At 50.3% G+C, this 23,279-nt stretch overlaps 1 protein-coding gene across 1 annotated transcript; it reads left to right on the top strand.

Moving 5' to 3' along the window:
- The first annotated feature begins 2,228 nt into the window (after nt 1-2,228).
- LOC123823831 (cytochrome P450 2S1) lies at nt 2,229-12,871 on the top strand. Its single transcript, XM_045846859.1, is given in 10 exon segments — nt 2,229-2,718; nt 3,798-3,963; nt 5,987-6,136; nt 6,536-6,696; nt 6,846-7,025; nt 8,524-8,665; nt 9,728-9,915; nt 11,440-11,581; nt 11,675-11,847; nt 11,849-12,871. Coding segments are annotated over 10 exon segments (1,623 nt in total). The 5' UTR covers nt 2,229-2,541; the 3' UTR covers nt 11,993-12,871.
- Nucleotides 12,872-23,279: the final 10,408 nt, after the last annotated feature.

Here is a 23,279-nt window from a genome sequence, read left to right as displayed (position 1 = left end):
TCAATCCCTGTCTCTGATGGTTGGGTTCGGTATGCGACAAGCAGCAGGAACGCTGGGGTTTGTTTGTTTGTTTGTTTCTTTGTTTGTTTTCCAGTTTCACAGTTCCATCCTCTTCTCATTAATGACCCACACCCAGACCCACAGGCAGGGACAGCTCTACACCCTCACCCACCTGAAGTAGTTATAGAAGAAGAGATCTTCATCCCTACTCCTCAGAACCAGAATTAAGAAAAAATCCAGCCCTGGCTGGTGTAGCTCAGTGGATTGAGCACGGGCTGTGAACCAAAGTGTCGCAGGTTCAATCCCCAGTCAGGGTACATGCCTGGGTTGCAGGCCATGACCCCCAGCAACCGCACATTAATGTTTCTCTCTCTCTCTTTCTCCCTCCCTTCCCTCTCTAAAAATAAATAAATAAAAATCTTAAAAAAAAATAAATCCATTTTGAAAGGGAGGGGAATGAAAGAACAAAGCCAGTGCCATTTGCTGTTGCAGCATCATCTGCAGAGCAGGCCTATGACCTTGTTAAATATGACTGTCATTATATACTCTTCTGAGCTTCTGTCCCCAGGACTGAAAATTACTTGAGAGCAAGAACAGATGTGGTTAACTGCCCACCCCCACCCCTGACTCCCCACAGCCACAGGCAAAAGACAACATTGGAGCAAACTGCAGTTTATACAAAACCACCCAAAACCTCCTGTATCGCAATGCCCCCAACAGCCCAGCGGCCACACAACAGCAACCTCCCCCATCCTCTTATAATCCAATAAAAGCTCAATGCCTCCAACCTCAATGCTGGTGCACATCTCTGCACATAACCCTTTTTCTCTCTTGGGGAAGTAAAATAAACTTTACTTTGTATTTTCTTCTCTTTGTGAATTCTTTTACAGCCGACCACCCTAACACTCCTTATGTCTTACCCTTTGATTTTCATGTATAAAATAAATAATAAAACTACCATTTTTCAGAGCATTTTCTCAATCCCTTGAGATTTTGTTTCCTAGCAATTGTCAGTTTGGCTCAGATAAACTCATAAAAATTCTTACAGGTTTGGACATTTCTCTTTTTTTTTAGATTTCATTTATTTACATTTTAGAGAGGAGGGAAGGGAGGGAGGGATGGAGAGAAACATCAGTGTGTGGTTGTCTCATGCTCGCCCCCTACTGGGGACCTGGCCCACAACCCAGGCATGTGCCCTGACTGGGAATCAAACTGGCAACCCTTTGGTTCACAGTCCAGCACTCAATCCGCTCAGCCACAACAGCCAGGGCTGGACATTACTTATGTTGACAATCTGCTTCAGTTCACACTAGTAATAAAATGCGAAGTATTTTCCAGAGCCCTGCAAGATGTCCCTGCTGCCCTCACTGACCTTGTCTCCCACATTCAGTCTTTGATGCAACAGATATTCACTGAGCACCTCCTGTGTGCGGAGCACTGCTCTAGACGCTGGGCAGGCGGCTTTGAACCAAACAGCATGGACTGGGACGCTGTCTGTCTTCTTCCACAAGCCCATCCCCCTGGCAGGTCTTTGCACTACCTGACATTATCTTAACTTTGCACTACCTGACATTATCTTAACTTATTACTTTATTTGCATGTGGATAAGAGTTCAGGGAGTGAGCAGGGACCACGCCACTGTTACTCATGGCTGCATCCTCAGGTCTAGAACAAAGTCTTGTCTGTAGTTAGACCTCAATAACAATTAGTTGAAAAAAATGGTAACTAACATTTATTTAACACTCGTTCTATACCCACCTGGCCCTGTTTTAAACTGTGCACTCTCCCGTATCTATACAATCCTGAAATCAACCCCTGTTCTACAAGAGTTGACAGAGGCACAGAGAAGCCAGGCTGTGAACCCAGGTAGCCTGGCCTCAGACAGGATGTCCCTGACCAATATGGGCGCTGCTGCGAAAGTGAATGATTCAACCAGTCATTCCGACCGGCCTGAGTTTAAATCCCAGCTCTGTCGCTAGTTAGCTGTGTGGTCCAGGACCAACCGACTTACCTTTCTGAAACTCAGATCCTTTATTTTTGAAGGTCAATTTCTCCTCCTAGTTCGTAGCGAAGATGTCAGATGCGAGAGGAAATTGGCTCAAAGACACCACGCAGGCACGCACAGGTGAACGTGCGCCCGGATTGCGAAGAGGGGGGAGGGGGGAGCTGGGGAGGGCCGCGCGGGTCACCGCCAAGCTCGGGGTGTGGCCTCCTGAAGGCTGCCCAAGTCTCCGGCTTCCAGGTTCCTTCAGTTTGCCCACGCCCTACTTCGGGCCCAAGGAGCTGTGGGGACGCCCGTGCTAGAGGCCCCGAACCTGGGTGACTGGAGAGAAAACCATTGGAGCGAGTGTCCCCAACACCAGGCGGCGGCGAGGGTCTAGAAGAAAGAAATCGGGCGGCGGGGAGAGAATCCTTCCTGTAGGCAGGGCGAGGGCCTGTCTGCCCTGCCTCTCTCCACCTGATTTCGTTAGGAAGGGAGCTGCCCCGACTGTCCCAGCCGGGTGGAGCGCCTCGGAGCAGGGGACGGACCAACCTGCCGCGATGGAGGCGACAAGCAGCTGGGCGCTGCTGCTGCTGCTGCTGCTGCTGCTAGTGCTGCCGCTGGCGCTGTCCCGGACCCGGACCGGAAGCCACCTGCCCCCTGGGCCCGCGCCGCTGCCGCTGCTGGGGAACCTCCTGCAGCTCTGGCCCGGGGAGCTGTACTCGGGGCTCTTGCGGGTAAGGAGCTGTGGGAACGCCCGTGCTAGAGGTCCAGGTGCAGGGGTCCAGGTCCAGGAGAGAGGAAGGGGACTGCGGGGAGAGAAACGGGCACCCTAAGGAGGAGGCAAGCTCGGGGTCCCAGCGCAAATGGGCTATGGATGTTCTGGGGTGGGGCGGGAGCAGGGGTCTAGGACTGGGTCTGGAGTGGGGGGCGCTGGGGAAAGAGGACGGGTTGGGGGCAGGACTAGGAGGAGCAGAGACTGCTCCCCCACGGAATCCTGGAGTGGGGCGAGAGCCGAGAAGCAGGATCCAGTGGCAGGGGTCCCAGGGCAGAGGAGCCCTCAGAATCCTGGGAAGGTGGCGAGGGCGGGGGAGGAAAGCTGAGAGAGAAGGGAGTCGTCAAGCAGGAGAGAAGCGGCGGGTGTGGTGGTTATGGGCTTGTCTCGAAGGAGAGGTAACCGGGGAGACACAGGTGAGCTCCCCAGAGGACCGGCAAAGAAGAAAAGGGAGGTGTCCCTGGGGCGGAGGGAGTGGAGGCAGAGGCCGGAGGGTTCTAGGAATCTGTCTGCAGAGAATCTCGGGGAGGCTGGGAGGGAGTAGGTGGAGCTGGGAACTCCTGCGCCAGAGAAGGGGAAGCAGCCCCAACTTTTGTGGGATGAGGAAGTGTGAAGAGACCAGAGGTTCCCCATGGGCAAGAGCCTGGGGCATTTCCAGGACATGGCGACGGGTGGGGGTCTTGGGGAGGGCTGGCAGGTGCTCCGCAGTATGTGCTCCAGAATTTGAGAGCTTAGCAGTGATTGAAAAGGTGGCTAGTTTGGGAGTGGGGGAGTTGAGGAATTAAGGGAGACCAAAGCTGAGGTTGCCCACTTTTGTTGGCTCGGGTCAGAACTGGGAGGGCAGGGATAGACTCTGGGTTGTCCTGAGGTCAGAAGTTCGGGGTCTGCAGAAGGTAAGAGGATGGGGACTAGAGAGTGCTGGGGAGGGAGTCTGGGAACCTGGGGATGGTTCCTGGTAGGTGGCTCTTCCAGTGACAGGGACCATGAAGGAGACATCCAGACTGGAAGAGGCATCACCCCCTTCTCCCTCCCTGCCCGCAGCTGAGTAAGAAGTATGGACCGGTGTTCACCGTGCACCTGGGACCCAGGCGGCGTGTGGTGGTCCTGGTTGGGCACCAGGCTGTGCAGGAGGCCCTGGGAGGTCAGGCTGAGGAGTTCAGTGGGCGGGGGATGTTGGCGACGCTGGACCGGACCTTTGACGGCCATGGTGAGTCATGGGTGGAGGTGGAGGCTGCCACCCCTTCACCCAGAGCCTGCTTCCACTTACTGGTGTGTGACCTTCATGCTGGCTTCATGCCTGTTTCTTCATCCACAAAATGGGGTGATAACAGTGCCTGCACATTGGGTTGTAGTGAGGATCAAATGAGGGCTGGGCCTTGCACAAAGCACGTGCTCAGTAGTCACCAGGTGCAGTAATGTTATGGCTGGTCCAGCAGAAACCCCCAGGGCTGGGAGGAAGGGGTGAGCTTTCAAGGCACTGATATGGAAACACAACACATAGAAATGCACCATTGCCTGTGCTAAGACTGAAAGCCAGAGTCCCACACAGCAGTGACTAAACAGCCCCATGCAGCTCCCCCACAGTGCCTTGGCCAGTGGGGAAACAGACTTGTCACCAGACAGTGACAGTACAGAGAGGTCAGGAATGGGGAAGTGGTGGGCATCCCTGGCAGAGGGCTCAGGGCCAGGGTTGGGGAAGCCAGGAATAAGAGGAGGTTCCTGACCCTGCTCATTTGCTGGGGGACATCCAGAAAGTCTCCCTGAAAGGCGGGGTGTTTGAGCTGAGACTCACAGGATGAGTGGGAAGGGTGTTCCAGGGAGACAGCAAGTACAAAATCATGGAGATGAAAAGAGGCATTCATTCATTAAACTGGCAAGCTTTCATTATACCTGGCCCTGCACTGGGTGCTGGGGACACAGGTGACTGAGACAAGTGTGGTGTCCCGTCTTACTGTGGGAGCGGTAGGTTTGCAATAAGACAATGAGGGGACAGAATGGAATTCTAAAGTGAGAGGTACAGCCTTGAGAGCAGGACACAGAACCTTTACAGTGCTGGGGGAGAATGGGAGGAATCTAGGAAGGCTTCTCAGAGATGACATTTGAGTTGAGAAGTGAAGGATGAATGAGATTAGTTCAGGGAGGATGGAGAGGTGAGCAATCCGGGTGGAGAGAACAACAGGGGAACGGGCCTAGACATGCGGGATCCTGACACCTTTGAAGAAGTGAGAGAAGCCAGTGGGACTGTAGTGGGCTGACTAATAAAGCTGAAGAATTTGGCAGAGCCTAGTTATGCAGGGCCTGAGTCACACCAGAGTGTTTGGGCTTTGGGTTTTGGGGGTGAAATATAGATTTTAAACAGGGAAAGGGTACAGAGTTAGAAGGATCCCTCAGGTTTCTGTGTGGGAGCCCAGGGAAGGGATGGGGTTGGACCAGGGCTGGGATGTTAGGGTTGGAATTGGGAGTGGTTAGGAGAGGAATCCAGGTCGTGGAACAGGGGGTGGGGGATTGTGGGCTGAGAATAGAGAGGAGGGGAGCTGCTGAGGCCCGTTGGGGACACAGTAGAGGGGTAGGTGGGCAGGGGACATTCAGTGGGAGGCATCCAGGAAACATTCCACGGGTGGAAATACTGAGCTCAGAGCAGGGAAGGGTCTGTCCAGAGCAAGTCTCACATAAAGGAGGAGAGTTCTGCAGCTCCATCCTCCTCCCTCGCTGTTCAACCTCCAAACAACTTGGGGCAAGGGATCCAAATAGTTCTCCATAAATTGGATGGATGGATGGATGGATGGATGAATGGATGGATGGACTTTCATAAATGATGGGGTGGGTGCGTAGCTAGGACCAAATAGTGCTCCATTAATGTTGAGATGGTTGGAAGGAATGGGGGAAAAGGAAGGATTAAAGTGTAAGTGGGTAAAAAAGAAGAATGAAAAGATGAATGGAAGAAAGGAAGGCAGGAAGGAGAAAGGAATCTTCCCTTACCCTCGTTAATCACAGAACAGAAGGAGCCTGCATAATCCCACTTAGCTGACCTTCTCAGGAGAATGTCACTCTCAGACCCAAGATTAGGTATCTATTAAGCACCTTCTGAGTCCTCATCCCTGGGCTAGGCAGATGTAGACTCAGGACAGGCCCTGAAGAGCCTTCTCAGGACACCTCGCTGGGAGGAAGGGGGTGGTCCCAGGGAATGGGGAGAGGAGCCAGTTTCTCCTTGAACTTCACCTTCTGTGCAGGGGTTTTCTTTTCCAATGGGGAGCGGTGGAGGCAGCTGAGGAAATTCACCATGCTTGCTCTGCGGGACCTGGGCATGGGGAAGCGACAAGGCGAGGAGCTGATCCAGGCGGAGGCCCAATGTCTGGTGGAGGCATTCCAGAGAACAGAAGGTCAGCAGGGCAGGGTCCCTGGGGTCTCCGTGAGGGTGGGAGGACCCTCCCACAATGCCTAGGCTGGGGGCTCTGTTCGCCTCCACCTCTAGCTCCTCCTTCACCTCTGTCTCTGTCTCTGTCCTGGTGTCTCCCTGAGGGTCTCTGTGTCCCTGGTATTGTTACATCACTTTCTGCTTCTTTTTTCTCTCTCTGCTGCTTTTCTCTCCTGTAAGTTTGTCTGTGTCTCTTTCCTTGTCTGTTTGTCTGTCTCCCTGTCTATCTCTTTCTCTCTTCCTTGTCTATTTCTGTGTGTGTGTGTCTCTCTCTCTGGCCCTGTCTCTTTGTGGCTGCATCTGGCCCCCACGAAGTCAGTCCTCTCTGACTCTGTCCCAACACTTCTTGCCCCATCCGCACCAGGACAGACATTTGACCCCTCCCTGCTGCTGGCCCAGGCCACCTCCAATGTCGTTTGCTCCCTCACCTTGGGCCTTCGTTTCCCCTATGAGGATGAGGAGTTCAAGGCTGTGGTCCAGGCAGCTGGCGGCATCCTCCTGGGGATCAGCTCTCCATGGGGCCAGGTAAGCAGATGTGACCCCTCTCCAGCCACCTTCCCCAAAGATTCCTGCCTACCTGTTCCAAGTGACCCCCAGACCACCCCATCCACCTGCCCCTTCACCCTGGTGCAGGCCCAGAACCCCAGTGGGAACAGCTGCCCTTCTCCCCACAGGCCTACGAGATGTTCTCCTGGCTCCTGCAGCCCCTTCCAGGCCCCCACACCCAGCTCCTCCACCATGTGGGCACCTTGGCTGCCTTCGCCATTGACCAGGTGCAGCGGCACCGGGGGAATCTGGACACCTCAGGCCCTGCAGGCGATGTTATGGATGCATTTCTGCTGAAGATGGCAAAGGTAGGGGAAGGCTGGGGTTGAGGGGGCTCCCGAATGGGGCTGGTGGCCTGGCTGCCTGCTCCCCAGATGTGGCTGGGAATCTGCCAAGCCATTCCTCTTCCTCTCTCTTTTTCTCCCTCTCTCTCTCCCCACATCTCCATGCATTTGTGTCTGTGCATACATGTGTTTGTCTCTTCTTCCTGGTGCATTGTTCTCTCTGCCTCTCCGCACTCCCACCTCGCCCATGTCTGAGCCTCTTGCATCTCTCTCCTCCTCTCTCTCCTCGCTGCAGCTTCAACCCCATGCCCAGTGACCTGCCACAGGCAACACCACCACAGCTTCACCCCACCCCCTGCTCCCCCACCTACATGGGATATTTCTGTGATTTACAGTCATTTCCTTAGGAAACCTAGCAATAGCAAATTATACTGATAAAGCCTACTTTATTGATTATGTAAGAACAATTTAGTATATGAGAAAATGAGAATTAAGGTGACTCCTGTGGAAATAATGAGTTTTGGATTGCAGGAACTTTGGAATTATGGGAGATATTCAGGGAGACATCCTTTGAATAAATGCAGCCATCTTGTTCATGGAGAGAGGGGATTTTTTCTTACTGTCGTGGCCCCATGTCTTTTCTCTTTTATTTTTTTAATTTAAAAAATTAGCTGTAGTAAACTACACATAATAACATAAAACTTACCATCTTAACCATTTCTGAGTGCACAGTTCAGTAGTGTTAAGTGTGTTTACATTGTTGTGCAAGCAATCCTCGGTGCCCTTTCCAACTGGCAAAGCGGAAACTCTACACTCTCCGAACAAGTCCCCAGCCCCCTCCCCAGCCCCGGGCCAGCACCTTCCACTTCTTGTCTTCATGAATTTGCCACCTCTAGGTACCTCGTAAAGGGCGACCAGTACAGTATTTGTCCTTTTTAACTAGCTTATTTCATTTAGCATAACGTCCTCAAGGTTCATGTGTATTCTAGCACGTGAAGAATCATATTCCATCGTATGGATAGCCCATATTTCATGTGTCTGTTTGTTCATTGATGGGCACTTGGGTTGCTTCCACCTTTCAGCTGTTGTGTCTGACGCCTCTATGAATATGAGTGTACAAATACCTCTTTGAGACCCCGCTTTCAATCCTTTTGGAAATAAGCCCAGAAATAGTATTGCTGGATCACACGGGAATTCTACTTCAACTCTTGAAGGAGTTGCCCCACTGTTTCCCAGAGCAGCTGCACCATTTTGCATCCTCATCAATAGTGGCGGTGGCTGCAATTTCCCCACATCCTCACCAACACTTGTCATTTTGTTTGTTTGTGGTGGCCATTCTCTTTCATTTTTAAAAATATTTCAGCCAGAGAGAATAATATCAAGAGTCCACTTTCTGACTTTCCCAAACATTTATTTAAACTCCTTGACAAGCTTGAACTTGCCGGGCCGCAACCGAGGCTGGGCCGGGCCGCTGCTCCCTGCACACTGTGTCCTCTGAGTCCCTCTGCCCGGTTTCTCCCAGGAGGAACAAGATCCAAACACAGAATTCACTGACAAGAATTTGCTGATGACTGTCATTTATCTGCTGTTTGCCGGGACAGTAACCGTCAGCGCCACGGTCCGCTACACCCTCCTGCTCCTGCTGAAATACCCTCAGGTCCAAGGTAGGAGCCTTTTCCACCAGCCAGGCCCTGAAAACAGAAGCGAGGGCTGGAGAGGAAGAATTTCAGGGGAATGGACCATCTGAACCAGAGCCTGGTGGTGACCATGAGCATGGCGTCTAGGGTGTCTGAGGAGCAAGAGGTGGGGGGACTGCTGGCGGCCACATGAGGCAGAGTGAGAAATGAGACACAAGATGCCTCGGGGCCTTGTCACTCACCCTGTGCAATGGAGAACCGTGGTAGGATGTTAGGCAAGGGAGGGTGGGGTCAAACTAGCATTTTAGAAAAATTCTTTGGGCTGCCATGAAGGGGTAGATTGTAAGGGGTGACAAGTTGCCCAAGGAGGGAAGGTTGGGTAGGGGCGTGGGTGGGAGAGGACAGGGCTGGGTCAAGCTGTGGAGAAAAAATAAGCAGCCAAATAAGTAGGTGGTAGGGAATGATGGGGAGGGAGGCATCTGGGGACAGGCCCAGGGCTCTGCACAGGGGGCTGGGGGGCCATGGGGCTCCCCCGAAATGGGAACAGAAGGAATGAGAGGCTGTTTCAGGGGAGACACTGAGGCCAGTTTGGGACACTTTGAGTGTGACATGCCAGGAGCCACCAGGTGAGGAGGCATCCAGGAAGGTCAGGATAGAGATGAAAAACAAAGTGGGCAGGAACTGAGGCTGAGATGGTGTGGGACAGTGCAGGGCTGGTAATAAACCCCAAGGAACTCCAGCGTCTCACATCGAGCCAGCGGTGTGAGTGACCTGGCATATGGGACTTGGGGTCTGGTGGCCTTGGTGGAATGGGGTCATCTGTGACCTCAGCTCTCTGGACCTCAGTTTCCCCATTTGGGAAATGCCATAGTCACTGGTACCTATCTCACAGGATTGCTGAGGGAGTTAAGAGAGGGAAGGTGTAATGCCTGGCACACAGGATATGAGGCACCCGAGCTCAGCAAGGGCTGGGGGGCTCTCCCTCGCCGCTAGCCTCACCCCTAACCACAGCTGCTCAAGACAAGGGGGCTTCCAAGAAGAGGTCCCCACCTCCCCTCTGACCTCTAATCCTCCTCTTCTTGGAGACAGAGCGCGTGCGGGAGGAGCTGGCAAGAGAGCTAGGGGCTGGCCGGGCGCCAGGCCTGGGGGACCGAGCCCGCCTCCCGTACACAGACGCGGTTCTGCATGAGGCACAGCGGCTGCTGGCACTGGTGCCCATGGGGATACCCCGCGCTCTCACGAAGACCACCTGCTTCCGAGGGTACACCCTGACCCAGGTGGGTCCGCAGTGTAGCCTTGCCCAACAGTGCCTCTGCCTGGGCCTGAGTCTGTTGCTATCTGTGTCTCTAAGACTTCTTGTGGATTTTGGTTTCTCTCATCCTGCATCACCTGCCCTCTTCTCGCATCTCTCTCTCTCCCCTCCCCCCTCTCTCTCTGCATTTCTCTTACCGTTTGATTCTGAGCCTCAGCTTCCCCATATGTCAATTTGAGAACTGAGGGCTAGCAGAGGCCTTCACCCTCAACACCTGCTGCAAACACGTAGTCCCTTCACTTCCTCCTTTCCTACACACACATACACACACTTTCTCTTCCCGCCTCATCACCCTCCCCTTGATTGGAGAGCAACTCAGAGCCAGTACCACCAGGGGGCGATGTCTCCCCAGAAACCCAGAGCACCTTCTCACAAGTGGCTCCCTCCTTGAGCTTCACTGAGCATAAAAGCAAACCCCTGGCAGTTAGAATTGTCTTCTAGCTGGGACCTTTGGCAAATCACTTCCCACTCTGAGCCTCCATCTACCTGTCTTCTAAACTGGGAAAGATAATGGTATCTATCAGGATTGTAAGGAATCCATGAGGCAATCAGCACTGGGGATGGGGACCCTGGGCACAAGGCGACAGCAGGGACACTTGCCAACGCAGTGATTGTGCATGACAGCCGCTACTGATAGTAGCAACAGTAATAACAGGCACCAATGACTGACAGCCTGCTCTGTGCTGTTTAGTCTTCAGAGTAATCCCATACCACTAACACACCCACTTTACAGATGAGAAAACTGAGGCTCCCATAGGTTAGACTTGCCACATTCACCCAGCCTAACCACTGCTATCTGCCCTTCTCTTACTTTAATGGCAATAACATGACCCTGACTTTTCTGGAGTCCTCTCACCTCCCCAACTCAGAACCTGTTAGCCAGAGTCCCTAGCAATGGAGTTTCCTCTCCCTCTCCTCCCTCCCCACCTTCCTTCACCCTCCACCACAGTGCTGGGAACACGATGACTCTGATCTCAACTGAAGGGGCTGCTGCCCTCCCTGCACCTGGGCAGGCGGAGTCTTTGTGGACAGCCCTTGCCCGCCCACCCTTGCCTTCACCACCTGATGACCTGAGCAGCAAAAAGCTGCACTCTGGGCCACCAGGTGACTTAGGACAGCCACAGCTGAGTCACAGCATACCTCAAATTTTAAAAACAAAATGTAAAAAATAACAGCCTCTGCCATGTTAAATGTTGCCTTGGGCAAGTTTCTTAAGGTCTCTGAGCCTCAGTTTTCCCATCTTTAAAATGAGGACCATATTAGTAGCCATTTCCTAGGCTTATTAAACTATTGAGTGAGTTTACGCATGTATTTGAGTAAGTGGAAGATGTGTGCCAAGTACACATGAGGTAGTACACACAAAATGCGTAATACACTGCTTGGCCCGTACGTAGCTTGTACATGTTGATGCTATTACAGACCCTCGTGCTCTGCCCTGGGGAACCTGGGCAGCGAAGCATATTTGTGATTCTGTTATGATTTCCCTCAGGGCACTGAGGTCTTCCCCCTCCTGGGCTCTGTCCTGCATGACCCCAGCGTCTTTGAGCAGCCTGAGGAGTTTAACCCAGGCCGATTTCTGGATGCAGACGGAAGGTTCAAGAAGCAAGAGGCATTCCTGCCCTTCTCCTTAGGTAACTGCTGGGCCCGTCCCTGCCCACCCGCTGGCCATGGTGCAGTGCGGTGTGAGGAGGACTGGCCCAGCCCTGTGATCCTCTTCCCTCCAGGTAAGCGTGTCTGCCTCGGGGAAGGCCTGGCTCGAACGGAGCTGTTCCTCCTCGTCACCACCATCCTGCAGGCCTTCTCCCTGGAGAGCCCGAGCCCACCCAATGCCCTGAGCCTCCAGCCATCTGTCAGTGGCCTTTTCAACATCCCCCCACCCTTCCAGCTGCAAGTTCGGCCCTACTGACCTCCACCCCACCCCATTGTGTAGACCAAATGAAGGAGGGGCGTCGGGAGGTAGTGGCCTTGACCATGGGCATGGACAGGTCTGCATTCGCAGCCACAAGTCTGCACCACAGGAAACCACATTCACACACCTGTAGTTGTTTTCTAGGGTCAGTCACACAGATGTTCGGCCTACTTGTCCACAGGGCCACACTCACTGGTCACACAGCTGTTGAAGCACACAACCACACACCCATACACGGCCACGAGGCAACTTAGCCACACAAGCTTTCTATAGTTTAGTCTGCATAGAATCACACGCCCAGATAACCCAGCAACTTTCGCACAACGTAACTGCCCTGGACTCACAACCCACCTGTGGGAGTTCAGCTGCCACTGCAACAACCACCATGTTCATGGGCCACACACCCTCGTCACTCTCGAACTTACCAGTGCCATTGTCTCTGGGAGCCTGGTGTAAAGAGCACACAACTTCCTGGGTCATGTCACCTCACAGAGAGACTGTCCTCAACCCTCAAGGGACCACACCACTGTCCAGGCACATGACCATCACCAGTCACATTCCCCCAAGCACTGAACAACACAGTCAGCTCACACATGACCTCGTCCTGGCTCCTGAATACCTTCCACTCAGAGTTCAAGCCCAGCCTCCTCAGCACCTTCAGCTTTCAAGGACACCCCTCTCCAAGCATCCTGATCCCAAAATTCTCCCAAATATGGGTACACCCCCATTGTGCAGTTGTAAACACAGGCCTGGGAACCAAGTAAACTAGGACACACAAGGATCCTCAGACAGAGGAACACCCGCCGTACACACTGCAGCCTACGCAACCACATTGAAAGCCTCCCCTGCCCCCTTAACACAGACGGTGACCCGCTGTCTCAATTGACTTAAGGGAAAGGGCTAGACGACCAAGCAGGGGCCAGATTCCAACTCCCTGTGTCAGGGAAGAGGCCAGGTCTTACAGCCTTGTGGCTCGAAGGTCCCTATTTTGCAATAAAAGTTTGTTCCCGTGGCAGTGCCTGATGTGTGTGTGACAGTGTCCGACATTGTGAGTAAGGAGTGAGGATGGGGGGCCCACCCCTCCCTGGAGGCTGGGCGGGAGCTGAAAAACATGGCCCCCACCCACCCTAGCTGTTGACATCAGTACCAGATGTAGGGGGAGGGGCCTGTCCTGCACTCACTTCCGGTGAGGCTGGGAGGGGGCGGGGTGGCAGGGAGAAGGTAACTGCTGAACTGCTGACCTGGAGGGGGGCCCTCAGCCAGAGAAAGCCAGAAAGTGACACCCGAACTCTCCCAATCCGAAAGCAGATGCTGAAACACAAATCCTAACCCTACTCCTGCCTCTCTCACCCTTTTCCTCCTGCCTTCTCTCAGAAAAGAAACCAGAAGCATCGTTTTGCTTGTTAATTATCTAGTAAGAAAATTTTCAAACTCAAAAATACACTAGTTCAATCACCAGCCTCATTTGGTAACCATTAACTTCCTGCTATTTTTATTTCATCTATTCCCTTTTCTGCTAGTTCTATTTTACCTATCACTCTTTTACAATTATTCTAAAGCAAACCCCAGAAAATAACTGAATATGCATTTCTAAGAGTGAACAGAATCCCTCCTCCCATGTTTAATGATAATTTTCAAATGTGCAGCAAAGTGAGGGAATTGTTTGGGAACCCCCATGTGCCCATGGGTTCGGTTTGCTTTGGTGCATTTCTGTCCACCTGTCTACCCAGCTCACTTTTCCAGGAGTTTCAAAGAAACTTGCAGACGTCCATTTATCTGCCCCTGAATGCTTCAGAAATGCATGTATCATTGAACTTTTTTCTTTAATTTCCCATGGTGTTAATAGTAAGGGAACTCAAGAATTAAAGATTTCAGCTTTAATTATAGTTGAGAGACTGACGTGATTAATGCACCTGGGAAGCTATTGTTCCAGGAACTGGAACACAAGACCTACGTGACTCCAGGAGGCTAACAAGAAATTCAACCTTTGTGCTCCAGAGGATGTGCAAGTAATCGAGATGGTACATGAGCCACTGTGTCCCAGGGAGAGACTGTCCATGACGAAGATAAAGAACTGTTGAGCCCTGAACGTGTGGCTCAGTTGATTGTGCATCTTGCAAAGAGAAAGTTCGCCAGTTCCATTCCCAGTCAGGGCACATGCCTAGGCTGCAGGTTCGGTTCCCATTTGGGGCCTGTGAAACCAATATAGCACATGAAAAACTTAAAATTTTCAAGAAATAGCCCCAGCTGGTATACCTCAGTGGATTGAGCGCCGGTCTGCAATCCAAGGGGTTGCCGGTTCGATTCCCAGTTAGGACACATGCCTGGGTTGCGGCCAGATGCCTGGTGGGGGCCACACAAGAGGCAACCTCACATTGATGTTTCTTTCCCTCTCTTTCTCCCTCCCTTCTCCTCTGTCTAAAAATAAATAAATAAAATCTTTTTTAAAATATTTCAAAAAGTAAATGTGAAAAAATCTGAGACTTAAAAGTAACAAAATACAATCTAAGTTCTTGGACTTACCATTACTATTTTTTTTTCATATATGTCAGTGTTAGGGACACAAAAGGGGCCACACACTAAACCTGACAATCTCAGGGGAGGCCCACATGACAGGCCTTACCCATGCAGACAGAAAGTAACCACATAGGATGGCCTGCACATAAAAATTCCTAACTAAAAGTGCATCATGTTTATTTCACAGAGCTAGAACTGTTGGGAACCGCCCTGACTGGTATCAGAGGCTGAAATCCCCGCCTAGCTAAGGCTAAGGGAACGCCCTTGGAATTGTAAGCCAGCAAGGAGACAAAAGCTTGTCTTCCTGGCAGGAATGCTGCTTCTGCTGCTTTATTCATAACTGAACCCCCAAAAAGCTTGGTCGGTTAGCCAAAGACGGGTAAGATTCCCCACGGGGGAACGACCTAAGCCAGGCATGATCACTTTGGGAGGCCCCCAAAAGAAGGACTTGGGGGGGGGGCTGCAGCAAAAGGGGGGTGATGGACCCTCGCTCCTCAGCTTTGACATAGCCTGAGTTCTCAGCGTCTGGGAAAAAATCTCCTTATCTCTTGGTTACCTAGTTCCCTTGCTCCACCTAAGCCTGAAACAATGACAGGGTAGTACAGCTCGGTACTGAGAAGTGCGGATTTCCCGGAGTGATCAGGCCTAAGAAAGAACATGTAAATTACTGTGAAACCTTCTTTGTTTAGAATGCTCTCAGTTGAATGAGAAGGGTCCAAGGAGGAAGTTAGTTTGTTCCTCAGTCTTACAGCTCTTTGACCCCCAACTCAATAGACCAGCAGAGTTCTTTGTTTTCTATAGTTCCTTACTTCCCCTAATGAGTACTGTACTTTACCCGAATTATTATGCAAAATGAGCCTAATAAAAGCAGGTATGGACGGTAAATCAGCGCGCTCCCCACTAGGGGGGGTGGCCATTTCGTCCCTACTTCCCCACAGAAACTAGTTTGTCTCTGTGCATGTGTTGTTTTTTCTCGCGTGTTTATCGTCGAGCCATCCACAGCGTTCCGTGGTCACTGCTGGCCGGTGACCCACGCGCAACATAGAACAAATGTTTTAAAAAGTTATATGCAACCACAAAAGGCCTGAATAGCAACAGCAATCCTGAAAAAGAAGAACAAAGTTAGAGGAATCCTGCTACCTAATATCAAACTATACTACAAGGCCATAGTAATCAAAACAACCTGGTACTGGCATAAAAACAGATGCATAGATCAATGGAACAGAACAGAGAGCCCAGAAATAAACCCGCACCATTATAGTCAATTAATATTTGACAGACGGAACAAGCACATACAATGGGCTAAATATAGTTTATTCAATAAACAGTGTTGGGAAAATTGGACAGATACTAGCAGAAAAATGAAATTAGACCACCTTCTTACACCACACACAAGAATAAATTCAAAATGGACCAAAGACTTAAATGTTAGACCCAAAACTATAAAAATCCTAGAAGAAAACATGGGCAGCAAAATCTTGGACATTGCTCGAAGAAATTTTTTATCAAATATATCTCCCCAGGCAAGGAAAACAAAAGAAAAAATAAACAAATGGGACTTCATCAAATTAAAAAGTTTTTGCACAGCAAAGGAAACCAACAAAAAAAATAACCCACAGAATGGGAGAACATATTCACCAATACACCTGTAAGGGGTTAACATCCAAAATTTATAAAGTATTTTTAAAACTCAACACCAAAAAACAAACAACCCATTTAAAAAATAGACAAAGGACCTGAATAGACACTTTTCCTAAGATGACATACAGATGACCAATAGACATATGAAAAGATGCTCAATGTCACTAATCATCAGAGAGATGTAAATAAAAACCATAATGAGATAGCACCTCACACCTGTCAGAATGGCTATAATCAATAAATCAACAAAAAAGTGATGATGAGGATGTGGAGAAAGGGGAACCCTTATGCTTTGTTGGTGCGAATGCAGACTGGTGCAGCCACTGTGAAAAGCAGTATGAACGTATCTCCATAAAATTAAAAATGAATCTGCCTTTTGACCCAGTGATCCCACTTCTGGGAATATATCCGAAGAACCCAAAACACTAATTTGAAAGAACATAAGCACCCCTCTGTTCATTGCAGCATTATTCACAATCACCAAGATATGGAAGCAGCCCAAGTGCCCATAAATAGAGGAGTGGATAAACAACTATGGGACATTTACACAATGGAATTCTACTTGGCCATAAAAAAGAAGAAAATTTTACTCTTTGCAACAATATGGATGGGCCTGGAGAACATTATGCTAACTGAAATAAGCCAGTCAGAGGAAGACAAATACCATATGTGGTATTTCACTCATATGTGGAATCTAACAAACTGAACTAACAAGCAAAATAGAGACAGATTCATAGATAGCAGATGACAGGTAGTTGGGGAGGGGGTAGCAGGTGGAGGGACTGAGTAAAAAGGAAAAAGGACTCATGGACATGGACAACAGTGTGGTGATTGCTGGGGAGAGAGGGGGATAAGGGGACTAACTAAATGGTAATAGAAACAATATGATGAAGATTGTATATTTTTTAAAAAACAGCAGGTCGTGGCAGGTCCTGGCCCATAGTCTTATTGACAAAGGTCAGTCTTTACCATAAGTGAGCCTGTCTATTATTCTCTTTCTGCATCTGAGATAACATACCTGTGAAATATCAGAGTGATCTGCTTCGCCAGACCCTCAGGGCACACCCAAGCCACCGAGGCAGAAACCACGGAGTCCCGGTTGTTATCTTATTCTCCGGCATACCATCTCTATGCGCTGTAAATGTTAACTACTCTGAGAAAGACGTGTGCGTCTCGTCTCATGTCTCACCCAGTCCCAGAGATTCCCCCCCACCCTTCCCCCACCACCCTGACCAGCCATCCTTGACTTGCTTTCTCCCACCCCCTAAACCTACCACCAATGGATTTCATGTGTCCCTCCCTACATCTCCTCCTCCTCCTAAGATTCTAAGGCATAAAATAGGCTGCAAAACTACCATTCTCTGGAGCTTTTCTCAATCTGTTGAGATTTTGTTGCCTGGCAATTGCTGTCAGTTGGCTCAAATAAACTCATAAAAATTCTCTCTCTACAGGTTTGGACATTTCTCATGTCAACAGTGTGATGTGAAAAGGAATGACTGATGTTTAAGGTTTTCTTCTTTTAAATGATTTTCCTTCCTTGGTACTTAAAACTCACGCTCAGGGAAACATGGGATCGGCAATGCCAGCAAACTCATTTCTCTAGGGAAGGGTGGGCCTTGCGCTGCATCGGTGTGAAAGGCAACAGGTGTCAGGATGATTTCAGTCATGAGCAAAAGAAAATACAGACTCAGAATGGATTAAACAATAAAGGATAATTGGGCCCCAAATTAAAGAATTAGAATTAGTGTAGTCTTCAGTTTGTATGTGCATGCTAAAATATGCATACCGACATTTATAATTTTAACCTTAAGTGTACAGTTCAGTGGCACCAAATACGTTCACAGTGTATCTATACCCCAAATTTTCATCACCCACAACAGAAGACTCTTAACTTCTTAAAACAACAACTCCCCTTTTGAAATTTGCTTTTTACAAAGTTGCAGCCCCAATGCCCATTTTCACACCTACCACAGCGAGCATTTTTGCAGTGTTGGTGGTCACAACTCCCTGACAGTCTCACATATGTGATTTATAATGGGGTTTGTTCAGACAAGGCCTCACCGCACAGTGCCTTCATTTAAACCATTTTAGGCCTTTTTTAAAAGATGTTATTTGGAGAGAGGGGAAGGGAGAGAGGAAAAGAAACATCAATGTGCCAGAGACATACCCATCAATTGCCTCTCGCACGCCCCCAACTGGAGAGCTGGCCTGAAATCCAGGCCTGTGTCCTGACTGAGAATCAAACCGGTGACCTTTTGGTTCACAGGCTGGCACTCCATCCACTGAGCCACACCAGCCAGGGCATCTTAGGTCTTTAAATCTTCAACCACTCCCTAACCTTTAGTGTGCCACTTATTTCTTGAAGAAACTGGGTCCTTTGCCCTGCACAGTTTTTCATATCTTGGATTTGGCTGATGGCATCTTTGTGGTGCCACTTGAGATATCCTTCCACTCCCAGGGATGCCCTATAAACTGGGAATTAGGTCAGATTCAGGTTCATCCTGGCAAGAGCTCCTCACCTGGAGGTGCCCATTCTTGGAGCATCACTACACAATAAACAATGGTCCCACACAGGGCGTCCAGGTTCTGACCTCTCTGATAGAAAGTTTCCAGTCAACGTTTCACCTACTCGCCCTGTAAAATCAAATCACCTCAGATCTGTCCCTGCTCAGAGCCACCCAGTGGGGAGGCCTGGTGCCCTCTCGGTGGGGATATGCATGGGTACGGCCACTACAAAAAAACAGTGTGGAATTCTTCAAAAAAATTAAATATAGAATTACGATATGACCCAGCAATCTCACTTTTGGACATCTGCCTAAAGGGAAAGAAATCAGTACCTCACAGAGATATCTGCACCCCTGTTCACGGCAGCTGTGTGCACAATAGCCAAGACACGGAAGCGACTTAAGTGTCCTCAGCAGGTGCATGGGTAAAGAAAAGATGACACACGGTTGACCCTTAGACAGCACAGGGGTTTCTAGTGCACCGACCTCTGCCCACACAGGTGGAAATCCTCCTACAACTACTGACTCCCCAAAAACTTGGCTGCTAATAGCCTACAGTTGATCGGAAACCTCACTGATAACATTAACACTTGATTAACATGTATTTTGCATGGGACACATACTATATACTCTATTCTTAAAATAAATTAGAGGAAAAAATGTTATGAAGGGAATCATGAGGAAGAGAAAGTACCTTTACCGTATTTATTGAAAGAAAATGTCAGCGTATAAGTGAGCCCTCACAGTTCAGACTGTGTTGTTTGAGGGTCAACTGTCTATATATAAAATGGAACACTATTCAACCATAAAGAAGGAAAGCCTGCCCTGGCTGGTGTGGCTCCGTGGACTGAGTGCTGGCCTGGGAGCCGAAGTTCTCTCCGGACCAAGGTCCTCCCTGACCTTACCTTCTCTCTGACCTCCATTCATTCCAGCCACATGGGTCTGACCTTGCCCCGTCAGCCCCCTGTGCCTGGAAAGACCTTCCTTACATGACTCACTTGCTAAGTTACCTCAGATCTGGATCATAACCTCAGGGAGGCCTTCCCTGACCTCACTAAAACGGCACTCCCACCCTTTGCTCTCCCCTCCCCCGCTTTATTTTTCTTCACTGCCCTTGTTGCATCCTGGTAAGTACTTATCTGGGGGTTGTCTCTCTTCCCCTTGAGATAGGGGCCCCATGGGGCCAGAGCCTTGTCTTGCTCACTGTGGAATCCCCAACCCCTGGTGCAGGGAACATTTCCATCTACCTGTCCATCTCATTTTTTAAATGCATTAGAAAGTAAATTGCAAGCACATTGTGAGTGCTCAGCAAATAGTTCTTGAGTGAACAAACATAGATTATGCTGGCCATGCTCAGGGCCAGGTCCACGAGCCCCCCAACACACTCAAACAAGGGGATAGACCTTTACACATATTTGCACCACCCCCTCCAATGCCACAATAGTGCATTGGCTGTTTAAGGCAGGGCTTTTATAAGGCAGTGGGAAGGCAATGGTGACCAAGACAGACCCAGTCCCTGCCCTCCCAGAGCCCAGAGCCCAGGGAGAAGAGACAGATATGAGACACAGTCACACTGGTGAATCTACAGCAGTCCCCCCTTATCCACAGCGGATACGCTCCAAGACCCTCAGTCAGTGCCTGAAACTGTCAGTAGTACTGAACCCTATATATACTGTAATTTTTCCTCTACAAACCAGGGGGACCCCCAAAATCCCAGGATGTATTTATTAAAAATTGTGTATTTATTCTTACATGTTTAAACTTCAGTCACCTTCAAAGTATTCTCCATTTGATGCAGTGCCCCTGTCAAGATGGTTTTTTCCACTGCTCAAAAGACCATTTGAACCCATCAATCTTGAGGCCTTTTGGCACCCCTGCCATTTTTGTTTCACCTCTTCCACATCTGAAAAACATTTCCCTATGAGGAATTTTTTTATCTGGGGAAACAAAAAAAAAGTCACTCAGGGAGAGGTCAGGTGAGTAAGGGAGGGTGAGTCATGAGGGTCATGCCATTTTTGGTCCAAAACTGCTAAACATCAAGTGCAACATAGGCAGATGTGCTCATAATTCATCCAATGAGTTGAAAGAGTCTTCAAAAAAAATTTTACCGAAGCCAAATGCAGCCTCTCACAACAACGCCAGCTGGTGCACTGGCACAGACGGATTCCTAGAACACTCACCCAGTGGGGGAAGCCTGTACTACAAGAGGCCCACCCTCCAGAAGATAATTTTGTTTTTTATGGGTGCCCCCTCATCCACATCTATGATAGTTTAATTTATAAATTAGGCACAATAAGAGATGAACAATTAATAATGAGATAGAGCAATCATTACATACACTGTAATGAAAGTTATGTGACTAGTCTGTCTCTCTCCGATCTCTCCCTCTCTGTCTTCCTTTTTCCCAATAATGGAGCTGATACCCCAGGCTATTAAGTGACTGACGGGTGGGGAGTGCGCGCAGGCCTGGACAAGCCAGATGAGGGATGATTCACGCCCCAGTGACCGCATGAGATTTCATCACTCTACTCAGAAGAGCGTGCAATTTAAAACGTATCAATTGTTTATTTCTGGAATTTTTCATTTAATATTTTTGGGTGGCAGTTGACCATGGAAACACAGACAGTGAAATTGCAGATAAGGGACGACTACTGTGTCGTGACAAACCGCGCGTGCTGCTGAAGACAAGAGTGTTGGGAGTAAATAATGGGACCTAGATTAGACAGGGAAAGGCCAGGCCGTGACGCAATGGACAGGGGACGTCCAGACCGGGCAGAGGCATGTGCAGCAGGTGGGGGCAAAGGGCAACAGGACTGTTAGCCCTTTGTTCTTGAGTGAACAAACACAGATCACGCTGGCCATGCTCAGAGCCAGGTCCATGAGCCCTGGATAGGTGGGCCTTCCTAAGACACTCAAACAAGGGGGTGGAGCTTTACACACATTTGCAACCCCCCACACACAAATGCCACAATAAAAAGTATGGCAGGCCTTTTACAAGGTAGTGGGAAGGCAATGGTGACCAAGATAGACCCAGTCCCTGCCTTCCCAGAGCCCAGAGCCCAGAGCCCAGGGAGAAGAGACAGATAGGAGACACAGTCACACGGGTGAATACACAGCAGTCCCCCACCCCTTATCTGCAGGCTTGCTGGAGAGGGAAAGAAGCCTTGGGACAGGGAGGAGAGGGTCAAGTGGACATGAGGGGATGTGAGGCAGGCTGTCTGTCTGAGGTTTTATCTTGGAAAGTTTGGGGCAAAGGAGGGGAAGGGTGATTTGGGATTGAGAAACATTCATCTTGCTGGGAGCAGGTTAAATGAAGGGTGGGTGGAGGCTGGGAGACAGGGGAGGGGGCCAGAGCAGGGCTCCCAGGCCAGAGAGCAGGGCAGGACCAGGGCGAGGTTGTGGGGAGGAAGGCAGGGTCAGGAGGAAGAGAGATTTGTGAAGCTGAGTCCTCTACGGGACTAGGTAACTTACTGTCGGGTGAGGGATCCCAGAAGACCCTGAGGGTCAGGTTTGGGTGGCAGGGTAGATGCTAAGGCCATCACTGAAATGGGACACAAGTGAGACAGCTCAGGGAAGCTGCTGGTGACGAGTCCCTGAGTGCCAGGCTAGAAAGCTGGGAGCTCACCCCGAGGGCGATAAAAGGCCAAGGTCAAGCCCTGGCTGGTGTGGCTCAGTGTACTGAGAGCCGGCCTGCAAACCAAGGAGTCACAAGTTCAATTCCTGGTCGGGGAACATGTCTGGGCTTTGGGCCAAGTCCCCAACTGGGGACACTCGAGAGGCAACTGATTGGATTAGTGTAGCTCCTGCACATCGACATTTCTCTCCCTCCCTTCCTGTCTCTCTTTAGATAGATGATAGATAGATAGTTTTTAAAAAAGAGCTAAGGTCAAGCAGGGAAGGGACAGGGTCAGATGTGAATTTCAGAGACATCCCTCTGGATGGAATACAGTTTGGAGGGGGAAAGAGTGGAGGCATGGAGGCCAGGGAGGAGGCCAGGGAAAGGGGCCAGCAGGAAAGGATGGGGCGGACCCTGGGATGGGAGAAGGGGCAGGTGGGAGAGACATGAGGAGGCTGAAAGGACAGGACTTTGTGAGGAGCTGTAGGGACAGCAAGACACGAACAGAAAGATCAAAAGCGGAGAGATGGGTGCCCAGCTCCCCGTCTCCCACACAGACACACAGGCTTATAGAGACCCCCGCATGCAAAACACATGGGGGCGAGGAAATGGATGCGCTGCAGAGCCAGCACACAGGTACCAGGCCCGCGGGGACCCGTGTACACAGCCCCGCCAGAGGGGGACTGTTCTGCCAGTGCACAGAGCAGCAACCAGATGGCATGCAGACAATCACGGGCATCTGGTCAGCTGTCTTCACCAGGTGCAAAGAACTGCATGTACACTGACCAGGGCATCTTCCCTCTGGCCTGCTAACTAGGTTTGATTCTTATTCCCATCTTACAGATGGACAAACTGAGGCCCAGAGACTAGTCACTGCTAAAACCACCAGTTCCTGGTAGGGTTGGGAGTCCCACCCAGGCCTTCAGGCACCCCCTAGGGCGCACCCACAGGATACACTGGTGTCCGGTTTCTGTGCCCTGAGGAGTGTAGGGTGATGTGCACCCAGCAGGTGCCCTCCCGGTTCTGGTTCCTGAGGTTTGTCCAGGAATGGAGTTCCTGACCTGGCTTGTCTTCTGAGTATGTCCCGTGGGCTGGCAACGTGCCCCTGCGTGTCTCCTCCTGTCCCAGCCTCTGCATGTCGA

The sequence above is a fragment of the Phyllostomus hastatus genome, unplaced genomic scaffold, assembly GCF_019186645.2.
Source record: "Phyllostomus hastatus isolate PE091 unplaced genomic scaffold, TTU_PhHast_1.1 phas_contig_5, whole genome shotgun sequence".
NCBI lineage: Eukaryota > Metazoa > Chordata > Mammalia > Chiroptera > Phyllostomidae > Phyllostomus > Phyllostomus hastatus.
This window is presented reverse-complemented; position numbering and strand designations above follow the sequence as displayed.